Here is a 15636-nt window from a genome sequence, read left to right on the forward strand (position 1 = left end):
CACCAATACAGTGATCAGTGCTAAAAAAAAGCACTGACACGGTACTAATGGCATTGGGCAGGTAAGGGTTAACATGAGGGGCGATCAAAGGGTTAACTGTGTGCTGTTTTACTCTGTGCTGTGTCCGTGTTCTTCACTGTAAGCACACTGCTTTGGATGGCTGTGCTGTGCACAAGCTGACGGAGGAGAACTGTTTACATACAGTTCTCCTTCTTGCCGGAGATGCTCGTGAATCACTGGGCGCTGGCGAGTAATCACCAGCCAGGACCCGGCGATTGACAGTCATGACTGTGAATGGTGGCGTGCGCGAGCGCGCCTGCTACCTGGAAATGCAAAATCTCGTATATATACATGATTTTGAGCACCCGTGCCACCCTGTAGCAGTATATCTGCTATAGGGCAGTCTGTTCTGAGGCTAATTTAATGTAGATAAGGCACTTAGGCTAGGTTCACACTTATGCAGTTTGCATTTGTTCTGTTTCTGCAGTGCTTTTTGTGGTGCGTTTTTGGACATGCATCTTTGATGCGTTTCGCGTTTTTTTTTCTTGTTAGGCATCCTAAAACGCATCAAAAACATGTAAAAATGCAGCAAAAACACACTACATGCTTTTCTGCAGCGTCTCCATTGAAGTCTATAGAACCATAGATGCAGCGTTTTACATTTAAAAAAGTCCCTGAGCCTGGGATCACACTTCTGCGGTGCGGCATATTGCACGTGATTTGCACAGGAACTGCACCACATTCCTGTGCAAATCACATACAAATTCTGTGCGGTGAAATTTGAACCATATATTTTGTATGGCTCAAATCGCACTGCATCTGCACCAAAATGGTGCAGGACCTTTTTTTTCGGTCCGCACTAGAATCGGATTTCATGCGTATCCACATACGATTGTGCACATTGTACTGCGTTTTGCGAAGCGATTTTGGGGTGTTGTAAACTTAGCATACACACCCGCAGCGGTTCGCATGAACGGGGTACGATTGTGATGCAGAGTAGAATTCCCACAGAAACCAGTGAGAATTCCGCACCACATCAGTGTGAACCCAAGTTGACCCGTTCCAAAAAACGCACCGGGTGAAAACGTGGAGATGTGAACGTGTCCCATAGGAAATCATGTTAAGTGGACTGTACTGCGTTTCTGCAAAACGCTTAGGTGTAAACCTAGACTGGACTAGAGTTTAATTACCACCTTAATCAACCACAGAACCTGTGCAATCGATATATCTTCGGTTTTAAAGGGATTAGGTGGCAGCCCTAGTTGGGTGACTATTCCAGCGCAGTCCCACCGCAGGACAAGGCAAAACGCCTTCTCTCCTACCTGGCCAGTTCACACACAACGTGGTGCTGAAAAAAGGTATGGTATGCACACCTTTTTTTAGTGCAGTGCAACGCAATCCGCAATCTCGCACCACACTGCGCTCAGGAGAACATAATGAAATGTCAATGTGCAACATTTCAATACATTTCTAGGAAAAGATGAAATGCGGTGCAGCGGTTTTGCAACGGCACCACACCAGTCTAACGCAGCCACAAGCCCTCATTGTTCAGGTGGGCAGCACTCTTTATTTTATAGGAGTAGCATTTACCCTAGGTTCACACCTAAGCGTTTTCCAACGCATTTTGCAGAAACGCACTACAGTCCATTTAATATGATTTCCTATGCGACACGTTCACATCTCCGCTTTTTCACCTGGTGCTTTTTTTGTAAAGTGTCAGGGACTTTTTAAAAAGCAAAAAGTTGTGTTTTTGGTTCTATAGACGTCAATGAAAATGCTGCAGAAAAGCATATAGTGCGGTTTTCTGCGTTTTTGATGCATTCTATATTTTAAATATGCCTAGCAACAAGGAAAAAAAAGTATCAAAAACGCGGCAAAAACGCATGTGCAAAAAAAGGAAAACGTAAAAGAAAGTGCAGCGCTAAAGATAAAAAACAATAAATGATATCAATCCATAGGGCAAGCTGAATGGTTAATCCCAGTAAAGCCAATGTATAAAATGGTGACAGTCTGTGATACGTGATGGATACAAGATGTATAGGTGACTGTACGTCCCAGGTGGCGAGGTGATAGAATGGTTAAAATATGCACTCACCAGATGCGTATCTTTATATACGTATATAATCAATAACCAGAGGTCCCCCTCATGGGATGGGATGGATGAGCTGCACTGCTAATAACGGACTCTCCCCCTCTTTACTGGAATTAACCATTCAGCTTACCCTATGGATTGATATCATTTATTGGTTTTTATCTTTAGCGCTGCACTTTCTTTTACAGTATTTTATGAGGTTTTATTCTGGTTGCCTTTTTGTGCTTTTAGCTGCTATTACTACTAAGCGCTCACTGAATATTTTGTTTTATTCTAAAAATGCAAAACGCACAGCAGAAACAGATCAAAACGCAAACTGCATAGGTATGAACCTAGCCTTAATAAGACTTGAACCTTCCCACCTGAAGTCCTCCAACAGCTCCTCCCACCTCTTATACATTGTTTATAATCAATTCAATTTGTTACATCGATCTTTTCCTGACTGTATATAAACACACGCTCCAAACAAGTAGCTCTTTTTTTTTTCACTTGCTCCTGGGCCGCCTCCTCCCCACCCACCCCCTGCAGACATCAGCTAAACAAATAAAAACAAAGTTATAGCAAGGCTGATGGCATCAGAGGAGCGATAAGAGGAGAGGAGAGAAAAAAATGAGGAGGTAGACTCGGAGCGGAGCCAGCAGTAAAAGTTTATTGAGAAAAGTTGCCGGGCAGGAAGGACCTTTAAGGGAAATTCAACACATGCAAAAGCTAGAACAAAACCCAGAGAGTTTAGAAAAGTTGCAAAAATAAAGGAAAGGCAGTGGAGGAAAAAAAAAAAAAGGTTTTGGGAAAGAAATTTGGAAAGAACATAAGTGGCAGGTGACGGGCAGCAGCGGGGCCGCAGAAGTCCTCAGCCTCCTCCCTGTTGCCAAGCGAGAACACAGGAAGACGTGGTTTCCTTTGCTGTCTCTGGTAGCCGGACTGGGCCGGGGCTCTCGAGACGCTGCCAAAGGAGCACATGGGAAGGAGCGGCTGGCCCCTGTTTACAACATGCCTTCCTGCATCCCGAGGGAAATCGGCCCGCAGCAACATGCACAGCAAGGAGCTCACCGACATCTCCATCCTCAACTCGCAGCCCAAAGTGGACATCCTGTGGGAGCCCCCCTCCGAGAATCTGCGCAAGCTGAAGGAGCGGAAAGTGCTGGTGGAGCAGAAGAAGAGGCTGTCCGTCTGGATCCTGGTGTTGGCTCTGCTCGGCATCATCTTGATGGTTATACACACCGAACTGATCCCCGTGGCCATCTGCGAGGTAAGTGGATTGTTTCTCATTCGATGAGGCTTCTCTTGCTTTGCACCTGTGAACATCTGGAAGGAAACTTGGCCGTGCTGCTGTGGCATGTGGTTGTACAAGGCAGCAGTGTTAGACTTTCCGCATTCCACCCTAAACTGATTTAACGTGTCATTCTACCCCAGTGTGATGTTTCAGTGTTTGTAGATGCTTGAGGCTTCAGCCTTTTGACAGTTTCTTCTAGGGGACATTTCTGCTCAGTTTCTTGAGTCATGCTGGAGGCTTCCATCTTTTGACAGTTTCTTCTAGAGGACTTTTCTGCTCAGTTCCTGGAGTCATGCTTGAGGCTTCAGCCTTTTGACAGTTTCTTCTAGGGGACATTTCTGCTCAGTTTCTTGAGTCATGCTGGAGGCTTCAATCTTTTGACAGTTTCTTCTAGGGGACATTTCTGCTCAGTTTCTTGAGTCATGCTGGAGGCTTCAATCTTTTGACAGTTTCTTCTAGGGGACATTTCTGCTCAGTTTCTTGAGTCATGCTGGAGGCTTCAACCTTTGACAGTTTCTTCTATGGGACGTTTCTGCTCAGTTCCTGGAGTCATGCTGAAGGCTTCAACCTTTGACAGTTTCTTCTAGGGGACGTTTCTGCTCAGTTTATTGAGTCATGCTGGAGGCTTCAATCTTTTGACAGTTTCTTCTAGGGGACATTTCTGCTCAGTTTCTTGAGTCATGCTGGAGGCTTCAATCTTTTGACAGGTTCTTCTAAGGGATGTTTTTGCTCAGTTCCTGGAGTCATGCTGGAGGCTTCAACCTTTTGACAATTTCTTCTAGTGCAACGTTCTGCTCAGTTTCTTGAGTTATGCTAGAGGCTTCAATCTTTTGACAGTTTCTTCTGGGGGATGTTTCTGCTCAGTTCCTGGAGTCAGCACATCTGTTGTGGGGGTCTTCTCATCTTTGAGGGGCTCCCACCAACCCTCCTGGATTTTTTACTGATTTTATTGAGTACTGTCCGTGATACTTTTTTTATTTGCACTAACATACAATTTTCAGGATAAGCTTTCAGGGTATGTCCCCTTCTTCAAGGTCCAAGCAGTACTACTTCACATAGTTTTAGCAGAATGTTAAAAGAAACAATCTCTGAGGGAAAAAAAGAAAAAACAAAAAAACGTATACAGCAATGGCTATAAAACTAGTGCAATTAGAGCAAATAAAAAAGTATCACGGACAGTAATCAATTGTTTCTGTCGCATGATACGACTACAATCATGTAACCGAAGGAGCTGGAACACACAAAGGTAGGCAGGAACACCCAAACCTCTCAGGTGGACAGGGACAAAGTTAGAAATTAGGGCAGGGAGGATCTCATTGTTAGGCACTATTCACATGGGCATTTAGCTGCAATGCGAATCCCAGCAGCAGGAATCTACTGATTCCTGCATTTGCTGTTGATAGCTGTAACCACCGAGCCTGTACATTGTAATGACAGGCAGTCACAGGTGATCACTGACTTTGGGAACAGGCACGAGTAGCTTTGGCCACTGACAGCCTGTCATTGCAATGTATGGGCTCAACGGCTGCAGCTATCTACATACAGCTGTCAATCCCAGCCACAGGACCAGTAGATTCCTTTGGCTGGAATTTGCAGCATGGCTAAACTTTCCTGTGAATGGTGCCCTAGGGATTGCTTATACTAGTAGTGGCCTTTGAAGCACAAACCATGGTGGATCACTTTTCAGAGGGTGTTTGACAAGCGATGAGGTGGCATTATGTCACCTCCTCACTGCCTGTTTCATCCCCTAAAAGCCTGCTCTGCTGCACCAGTCAGTTGTGTGGCAGCTGCGGTACAGCCCCATTCACTTGAACGTTCAAGTGGTGGTACTGCCCACTGAAAGCAACAACAGGGATAATTTAGTGGCCACAGCATGTGTATACCTCGTACAGCTGCATTTGTTGAGTGGGGTCAGTAAAAGCACAGCTCAACCGTGTGCTTCTATCACCCCCAACCACAAATATAAACTAAGCCTTTCTGATATTTCAGTGTTTGGTAGATGCTGGAGATAAATCACCTGACAGTCCTTCTCTGGGACTTTCCCGCTCACGTGCTGTGCCCACTACGAGGGGCTCCCACCATTTTTTTATTTCCCACCTCCCACTTGATTTTTTATTTATTCTATATTATAGAGAATGTAACCCGAAGGAGCTGGAACACACAGAGGTGGGCTGAAACACCCAAAGTGGAGAAGGGCAAAGTCAGGAATTGTGGCTCGGGGGATCCCACTGTTGAAGTGTCCAGCCCTCCAGACTCCACCTTTAACTGAAATATCACATTTGTGTGGATTGGCCCTTTAAAGCTCAACTACACAAAGGTTTTTGTTGCAGGATATTTAACCCCTCTCTGGCAGCTATGCTAGTTAAAGACAATGTGCTGATCTCATGCTATTGAGTAAATAAAAAAAAATGCTTGTAGTTTAGTGTTGGAACCAAATGCAGATCCACCAAACAAATAACATCTTTCTGCTCTTAGGGCTAATCTACATAGGCGATTTTAATCTCTTGCCGCTGAAAATTGTAACTACTTGCTGACAGTCATCTCGATAGGCTACAGTAGACATATTCAAGCATGGTTCCATGAAACCTTAGGAGGTGTCTAGGGGTTCTGGAGCTGTGGCTGATGGACCTCCCTTCTAATGTTGTTCAGATAGTAAGAAGAAAGCCCCCCCCAGCCAAGTGGTGCTGGAGTCCTGACCAGGAACTATCAGTGTAAGGAGCATTCTTTCCACTAATCGCCAATGTAAGGGGGGACATTCTTCCTATTGACCATCATGGTAAATGGGGTATTCTTCCTACTGACCACCAATGTAAGGTGGGCATTCTTTCTTCTGATCATCAATGTAATAGGGACATTCTTTCTACTGACCCTCAGTGTAAGGGGGACATACTTAATACTGACCATCAATGTAAGGGTGACATTGTTCCTTCTGACCATCAACGTAAGGGTGACATTGTTCCTTCTGACCATCAACGTAAGGGTGACATTGTTCCTACTGACCATCAATGTAAGGGGGACATTCTTTCTACTAACTACCAATGTAAGGGGGACATACTTCCTACTGACCATCAATGTAAGGGTGGCATTGTTCCTACTGACCATCAATGTAGGGGTGGCATTTTTCTTACTGACCATCAATGTAAGGGTGGCATTGTTCTTACTGACCATCCATGTAAGGAGGACATTCTTTCTTCTGATCATCAATGTAATAGGGGCATTCTTTCTACTGACCATCAATGTAAGGGTGGCATTGTTCCTACTGACCATCAATGTAAGGGTGACATTGTTCCTACTGACCATCAATGTAAGGGTGACATTGTTCCTGCTGACCATCAATGTAAGGGTGGCATTGTTCCTACTGACCATCACTGTAAGGGGGACATTGTTCCTACTGACCATCAATGTAAGGGTGATATTGTTCCTACTGACCATCGATGTAAGGGTGACATGGTTTCTACTGACCATCAATCTTGTCTTTAAGTCAACAAATTGTGTTCAAAAGTTCTTAATATTTCATCCAGATTAGATATTTGAATGGAATCCCAGACATATTAAACAGGTTTCATTAAAATATGAATCTTCATTTTCCTGAACAAAAACATTTACAGTTAAAATTGTGTTCAAGAAAAGTTTTCAAATCTGCTCCTTCAAGTTTTCTCTTAACTACTTTTGAAAAGGAATGTTGACTTGACCCCACTAACCTTTAAAAAATGTGTGAAATTAAAATTTTTTGAATGAAGTTCTACTGGTACTGTATATGATCAGCTTAACTATTACTACAAGCTATACCATCACCTAGATATGTACGAAACGTCTGACATAGCAGCTCAGTTGCTCGACTAATATCACCAAGGGTTAATTGCTAGGAGCAGCAATTTGTTTCTAAACAAATGACCCCCTATGGTGTGAGCTGCACAAGAAGCTTATATTTAATTCCCGTCTTTTGCTCTAAGCCTCCTCCAAATCTCCAAATTCCTATTTTTTCACTGACTTCTGGTTTGAGGGTGGCTAATTTCATTCTCCATGGTCCCATGTAGGAACATAGCTACCCTTTCTTGCTGACTCCTGTGATAGACTATGGACTACAAAAAGAGCAGTGTACATTTTAATTATTACAGGTACTTGCATAGCGCTGTCAATTTTACAGAGCGCTTTGCATATATATATATATATAAATATATATATATATATGCACCAGATATAGTGATTACAGGGTCTGGGGTTTAGTAAAACTTTAAGTAGTGGATGTGTATTGAAAAGATACAGGAGAATATGTTCAGTGTCACTCATCTTCATCTTCACCATTACCTCCAGTGCATTTAGCCAAAATTGTAAAATTTTGCTGAATTTCTTGGTTTTCTCAAAAATGTTAGGGAAATGAAAACTCTCAATTTTGCTAATGCCTAGCAAACAACTGCAGAAGATTGAAGATCTATGCGATTATACAAAAAACTTTGCTACTAGTTTCTACTTGTGAACTTACTCCATAGGCTGCCATTTGTTCCATCAGTTTATACTCTCAGTGATTCTTTGCTGGAAATTGTATTAAAATTGCTACTAAAGATCTCCTGTGTAGTTGTAGCGCAATGGGGTGACAACCAGAAAGTAGTAAAATCTTTGAGTACCAAGAGATTAAAATCACCAGTGCAAGTTCACCCTAATGAAACTGGGCACGGCTTACAATAAACGACTTGCAGGAAAGTGTAGCCAAAAAAATCCAAAATTCAAAGATAAAGGGCAACTTCTAACACAGTGATGGTAGATGAGATAAAGATGTGTGAAATGCAAAGTTTTTTTGAAAGTCTCTTTTAAAGTGTATGTAAACCCTCACCTTGTAAAACAACCATTTCAGTGTAAAATAGAAATGGAAGGGCCTTTTTTTTATAAGTGATCACATACCTTCAGTACTCAGCTGCATAAGAACTGGGAAATGAGAAACAGCAGTACAAATGAACTTCCCAGTGAATGGCTGTGTAGGGGGGTGGTGGTGGTGGTGGGGGGGGGGTTGGGGTGTGTCAGGATAAGTTTGATCATTGGAGGAGAGCAGGCGGAGTTCGCAGCACAGCTATAGAACTGACCACGCTGTGCTCTCATGCCTAGTGTGGTCGTTTTTTAACAGGAAAGCAGAAGCAGATGGAGTGGGAGGAACACCAGAGATTTCACACAAAGGAAGCAATGCAAAGAGAACAGGATACGTTTTTATACTGTACTAGTACCTGGGACAGCAGGCACATATCAAGAGTATGAAATGTTGGGTTTACAAATTCTCTAATCACATGTGTGACAGGAAGACAACAGCCAATGCAAATGCAGCTCAGAAGAAGAAGTATTTAATATTTATATGTATAGATTTTCTTTGGTTCAGCCTGCAGTCTGGATGAAAAAAATCTCTTAACAGATTCCTCCATCCACACTACACAGCCTGGATGGATCAATCCCCCCTAACGTTCTCTTGTAATCTGAATGTGGTTTTGGGTGGAGACATCAATGTATACAGTTAAATTTAAAAAAAAAAAAATGAATACAGAAAGAAGAGCTACGTTTTTAAGTGTAGCGTATATATTTTATACTTTTAGCAGAAGCTGTTTAAACAACCGACTTTTGTCGAAGGGCCAGAAGCTGCTTGAATTTTGGCCACGCCAACATTAATTGGCCACAAGTCAAGGGGTCCAGCTTTACCAAATTTTAAAGCCCATTTAAAGTTTCAGCATACTGCAATAAAGGACCTGAGTGGCAACAGTGGTCTCTCTGCAGAGGTCCTGCTGAGTAAGAGCTCTCCAACCAGCAAAACTCATGATACCTGCTGATTGGAGAAATCTGTGTAGCCACAATGCAATGGTGAGTCAGTGGGGGACAGGGAAGAGCTGTTTTACTTTTTTTGTTTTGTCTGAGGATCAGCCACTGTTTGGCATTAGTTAGGTACTATGTGATCTAGTGGCGTAAGCTAGATAATACCTAGTTAATAGGTATCTGAGATACAGGTCACTGTCAGATGAGCATTGGTACATTATGAGCTGGAGTAGATTTAAACACCTATATTTAATTTGCTAAAGCACTGTGTACCATAAACAATTACCATTGTAAAATTTATGTCTACATGCACTCCAGCGATGGCCTCATGGCATTTCTCAGGGTGGGTTTCCTGATGGTGATAACAGTGGACCATGTCTGAGTAATGTGCACATGTAGTCCCCATTGGAAGCCCAATGACAGGGTGACAGAAAGAAGCACAACTGGGAGAAAGGGACATTGCACCATCACCCTGTAATGGGAAGTGCCTGAACAAGGAAACACATGCCAGAATCACCAGGAATTATTTAAATGAAAGCCAAAAGATTTAAAAATATTGAAAATGATTTTGGAATCTACATTTTCATGATAATGCTTATATAGGATGTTAGTGATTCATACTAAATACATTTAAAAAAAATGCATAATTTATTACCAGTATTTATTTTGTGCCCACAGTTTATGCAGTGCTGTACATATCCAGTCCCTGCCCTCAAGGAGCTTACTGTCTATGCTTATCTCACATGTATACACATCCCAGAGCCAGCATAGAAAAAAGCCAAATATTCTACCAGCATGTCTGTGGATCTAAGAGCTTACAATCTAAAGTCCCTTTCTCACATACACATTCCAGGGCCAGTTTAGACAGAAGACAATTATCCTACCAGCATGTATTTGGAGTGTGGGAGGAAACCCAAGCAGAGGGACAACATGCAAACTCCATGCAGATAGTGTCCTGGCCGTTATTTGAACTGAGGACCTCAGTGCTGCAAGATAGAAGTGTTAACCACTAAGCCCCTCATTACAAGAGCCATAGGTGTTTTGTTATGATGTCAAAATAATTCATAGGTGGATTGAATAGTAGATACATTACAACATTCCCAAACGGATTAAAACATTACACAGGCATAGGCAACGTAGGCATTCCAGCTGTTGTGGAACTACAAGTCCCATGAGGCATTGCGAGACTCTGACCACCACAGGTATGACTCCCAGAGGCATGATGGGATTTGTAGTTTTTACCACAGCTGGAGTGCCAAAGTTGCCTACCCCTGGCATAAAATGTATAATCTTCAAAACTGAAAGGAAACCTAGGGCATGTAGTAGAATACCTGGGGCACTCAGAAAAATACCTGGGGTACTCAGCAGAAGACCGGGGTTACTTGGTAGAAGACCAGGTGCACTTGATAGAAGACTTGGGGCACTCCGTAGAAGACCTGGGGTACTCGATAGAAGGCCAGGGGTACTCAATAGAAGGCCAGGGGTACTTGATAGAAGGCCAGGGGTACTCAGTAGAAATCCAGGAGCACTCGGTAGAAGACCTGGGGTACTTGGTAGAAGACCTGGAGTACTTGGTAGAAGACCAGGGAAACTCAGTAAAAGACCTTTTGTAATTGGTAGAAGAACTGGGGCATCCAGTAGAAGACCTGGGGAACTTGGTAGAAGACCAGGAGCACTCAGTAGAAGACCTGAAGTCCTTGGTAGAAGACCAATTAAACTCAGTAAAAGACCTGTTGTAATCTGTAGAAAAACTGGGGCACCCAGTAGCAGACCTGGAGAATTTGGTAGAAGACCAAGGGCATGCAGTAGAAGACCTGGGGGACTTGGTAGAAGACCTGGGTCGCTCAGTAGAAGACCTGGAGCTCTCAGTGGAAGTCCTTGAGTATCCAGTAAAAGACCAGGAATACTCAGTAGAGTACCTAGGATTCTGGGGAGAAGACTAGGAGCATGTAGTGGAAGACCAGGGACACTCAGTAGAAGACCTGGGGCACTCAATAGAAGATCTGAGGTACTCCGAAGAAGGCCAAGGGCCCATGCCCCAGGTGTCCGGGTCTAGCAATACCCCTGACATAGATGATCAAATCTTCCAAAAATGCTGTCAGTTTATTGGAAGTCATTGAGAAGTTAAACATGAAAATTCTATATTAAAAATGTTTTTTTTCTTACATTTGATGGGATTTTAAAGGCAACCTTTAAATACACAGAAAAAGCTACTTCTTTAAAAAGACAACCCAATATATCATTAAAACGTTTCTGTTAACACATCCAAAATTAATAGCCAAGTGCTTCAAAATACATTTCAAAGCATTTCAAACTACTTAAGTTCTGATATTGTGGTGTAATCCAACATTGATCCAGTGCTATCCCCCATAATTGAATTCCATCTAATAACCTTTGAATTTTGATTATGGATACGTTCAGCCTGGGATCCAATGCGTTTCGAATATTTATCATAAATTTTTCTTCAGGGATATGATACCATTCTACAATAGTTGATAGTCAAATTTAACAAGATTTGTTATATACATTGTTGATACAAAACCAAAGCATGTTGGGGTAAAGAACTTAACCACCATAGATACTCTAGAGAGTGACTCATTATGTGAAGAGATGAATCCCTTCCAAGAGTGAAGTCGTCATTCTGATATGCAAGGACCACAAGTGCCACACCACATCAATGCCATGATAGAAAGTACACATATATATATAAATAATTAGCAATAAGGGACTAGGAACAAAAACTACAAAGAGGCCAAAGGGAAGCAGCATTACCATCAACTCGTCATGTACAGTATCTGACAGAAGTGAGTATACCCCTCTTATTTTTGTAAATATTTGATTATATCTTTTCATGTGACAACACTGAAGAAATAACACTTTGCTACAATGTGATGTAGTGAGTGTGCAGCTCAAGACCGGTCTTGAGAACGCCCTGTGGGTGGGGCGAAACGCGCTGACGCACTTCCGGTCTGCCATCATCTTGGCCTACGTCACTTCCGGTATTTGGAACGCACGCCGACTTTTGCGTTTCAAGCGTCCATTTTAGAGGTGGAAAGCTGGTCATCTTCTACAGTGATTCTTAAAGCGTGAGATCCTTATATTTACAATTTGGAAACTTGTTCCTTTGAAGCCTTTGAGGCTATTAAACAAGGCCTGTTATTTTATTGAAACATGTGAGTGTCCTTATTCTATCGATTTATATGGTATTGAGTGGCAGTATTACACTATGTAGCCTTTCTTTCCTTGCACACTATTGAGGATTCCATGGAGAAGTAGAGTGGAGTCGATTGCTGTATCTAAGCAGGGTGAAGAAGGTGATTTGAGTTCCTCCTGAGGGGCTATAGGATCCCTTATATCCTATGAGGCTTATTACTCACCTCCATCTGGTGAGTGCGGTCAATATTATTTTTCACGTGGTGATTAGGTGGAAGCACATTTTGGAACATTGTCTTGAAAATCCTTTTGGAAAAATAAGGACTTTTATGTTTGAAATATTATATATATATATATATATATATATATATATATATATATTTGCACGGACATTTATTTATTTGTGATTATTTTTATTTATTTAATTTTTGCCCTGTTTTTTGTGTTATTCATTATTGGTGGTTTTCACTGGTGCACAGCTGCATAATTGTATACTTTCTTTGATTGACGCTGGGATTTTTTTAGTTTGTTCATACATCTTCATACTCTTTATACTAGTGATCCTTCGGCCCTCTCCTCTACTGATCTGGGTCCCTGAGCGCAGGAGGTGTTGTATTTGTGTTCACTCTCCTGCGTTCACTATATCTGGTCTCCCACAGTACACAGAACATGGAAATGCAATTATTTTAGTAAATATAAACTTCTAAATACCTTTTCTTATCAGCAGTTAGAGCAGTTTTGTGACTTCTATCAGCATCCAACAGAGCACTGATTAAAGCTTGTAGGAGAAGTTTTCTTTCTGCTCTAGGAGGCTGCAGAACCCCTGACCTCTGTCTGGACAGTGCTGATTGGCCCTGAGCAGATCACGTGCACTCCCCCAAGAAAAAAAAAAAACCTTTCTAGCAATACATACCAAAGTTAGCATGTGCAGATTGACTCCACACGATATGTCTTATCAGGAGATAGGAGGGGGACACTGGAAGAAGGGGAGGATCAGAGAAGACAGGATCAAACAACATTTTTTACACAATGCAGAGGATTAACCCTTTAGGTTCCACAGTGAGTATATCAAGCATTTTATACTGCATATAAAGACTGATTTTACTGTTGTGGGTTTAGTAACACTTTAAGTTGTTTAGCCACTGCTGGAAGGAGGAGCAAGGTGAGCTGTGCTGCAAAATCACTGCTGGGAGGAGGAGGAGAAGGGTGAGCTGAGCTGCGAAGTCACTGCTGGTAGAGGGAACAGTTGAGTGGAGCTGCAAAGTCACTGCTGGGAAGAGCAACAGGGGAGCTGATCTGGGAAGTCACTGCTAAGGAGCAGGGTGAGTTGAGCTGCTGCTGGAAGAAGAGAAGTCAATGAGGACTTGTTTAAATATTATTTACTAATTGGTAAGAATATGGAAATATTTAAGTGCCCATAAGCTGGCTGCAGGTTCACTTTAAATTGATTTGGTTAATCTTTCTCAGCTGCGGTTCTGTGGAAGCCTAAGATTCCTCTAGACCAGGGGTGTCAAACTCAATTTCATTGTGGGCTGCATCAGCATTACGTTTGCCCTCAAAGGGCTGTTTGTATCTGTAAGACTAGATGTCCACAGCACTCCCCCCCCCTCCCCTTACAACAGATGTCAAGAAACCCTAAATTTCCTTACATCGCGGTGCACCCCCCTTACTGTATGCTGCCGCCGAGAAGAAGCTAGGTGAAAAGAGGGGTGCTGCGGCTGCACAGAGAGGTGCAGGATCTGTATAAAGAGTTCTGTCCTCCTCTCTTCTGCCGATTGTTCTATAGCAGCCTCTTTGTGGCTGCATGGTGAAGCACAGGATCTGGTGGAGGAGTTTTATCCTCCACTCTGCTGCCAACTGCTGAGATAAGGTGGGAAAGGAGACGAGGGGGATGCTGCAGCTGCAGGAGAGGTGTGAGGGCCATCTGAAATGGTCTGGAGGGCTGGATTCAGCTCACAGGCCTTGTGATTGACACGTGCTCTAGAGGGTGCTGGCAGCTCCTTGAGCAATTTCTCTCAGATGAGCAACCACCAACGCTAATGAACTTTTTAGCTATCTGTAAGGAGAGATTCTTCCCAATGACCCCAAGTGTAAAGGGGCACTCTTCCCATTGGTTATCACAATGTTGTACCATGAGCTGTAGATGTAGTCATTATCAGCAGGGGTTCCCCGAGACTGGAATATTATTTCAAGGGTTCCTCTGTGTTAAAAAGATTGAGAAATGCTGTGTTAACATATCGGCTGTGTTAACATATCATCTCTTATTTCATCATATTTTCTCAGGAAATTCCATTGAAACACTTTATTGTGCTAATAAATAGATATGCCCCAGGAGCGGCATCAGTATGTGAATAGATATCATGGCACTGTTCCTAGCAATATAATCCAGAAATGAAGTGACTGGATCATTAGAAAAGCAATCCTAGCCAACAAATAAAATCAGTCATGGGATTGCTAAAGCTAACTTGAAACTGTAATTTCATGTGTTTCTATATCCCATAATTTGGCTGGATTTTATGTTGCACCTGGATGAAACAGTGCTACGTCCTAACATCTAAATCAGTGGTTGCCAGCCCTTTGCTTGCCTTTATCTGGCCCTTGGAGCACTATTTCATCCACTGATACCAACGATCGGGCATAAATCCCCCCCCCCCTACACCAATGAAAGGGGCACAATGTCTTCCAATGTCACCAGTGATGGTGCACAATTCCTCCCAATAACACCAGTGATGGGGCATAATTCCTCTGACTGACACCAAACCATAGGGCATTATATTTTCCCACTGACATCGGGACCTTTTCTACTCCCACTGGCCACAGTCCAGCCCTTCTAAAGTCTAAAGGACAGAAAACTGGCCCTTTGTTTAGAAAGTTTGGAGACCCCTGATCTAAATCCTTACTGAGCAACCTTGCACTGTTTAGGTGTGGAACCAAAAGGCTCAAAGAGAGGGAACCAGGGAGCATTCTGGCCATCGTTTGTTTGTCTCCTCTTATGAACACAAAATGCCATCTACTCCTACCCACCCCGCTCCTCTCAAATTAGAAGATGTATGTTAAGAAAACCCCTGAAATACTTACCTATCTTGGAGAAACTACAGATCTGGGCTCTCACAATAACTAGTCTTGCCATTGTATATTCCTCAAATCCTCAGCACTCAAGAGTCTGCACTGAAGACATAAATTAATTGTTCTAACTTAGCCACTTCAGATTTTACCACCTTCATGAACAGGCCATTTATGCGATTTAGCACTGCACTACTTTAATCAGAAATTACGATGTTATGTACCCAAACAAAATTTATATAATTTCCTTCACAAAAATAGAGCT

At 42.6% G+C, this 15636-nt stretch overlaps 1 protein-coding gene across 2 annotated transcripts in view; it reads left to right on the plus strand.

Moving 5' to 3' along the window:
- Window positions 1-2410: 2410 nt before the first annotated feature.
- The window catches only part of KCNN4 (potassium calcium-activated channel subfamily N member 4), a 135206-nt gene continuing 121980 nt past the window's right edge, over window positions 2411-15636 (plus strand). The window contains exon 1 of one of the 2 annotated variants that reach the window (XR_016312542.1): window positions 2411-3341. Coding sequence is in view for 1 of the 2 variants with exons in the window: in XM_089676058.1 (XP_089532184.1) it covers window positions 3051-3341 (291 nt within the window). In the remaining variant the exon portion in view is untranslated. The remainder of the gene's footprint in view (window positions 3342-15636) is intronic. The other variant, XM_089676058.1, reaches the window with a different exon arrangement.

Source organism: Staurois parvus, unplaced genomic scaffold, assembly GCF_062004578.1.
Source record: "Staurois parvus isolate SC_StPar_1 unplaced genomic scaffold, SC_StPar_1.0 ptg000163l, whole genome shotgun sequence".
NCBI classification, from domain to species: Eukaryota; Metazoa; Chordata; class Amphibia; order Anura; family Ranidae; genus Staurois; species Staurois parvus.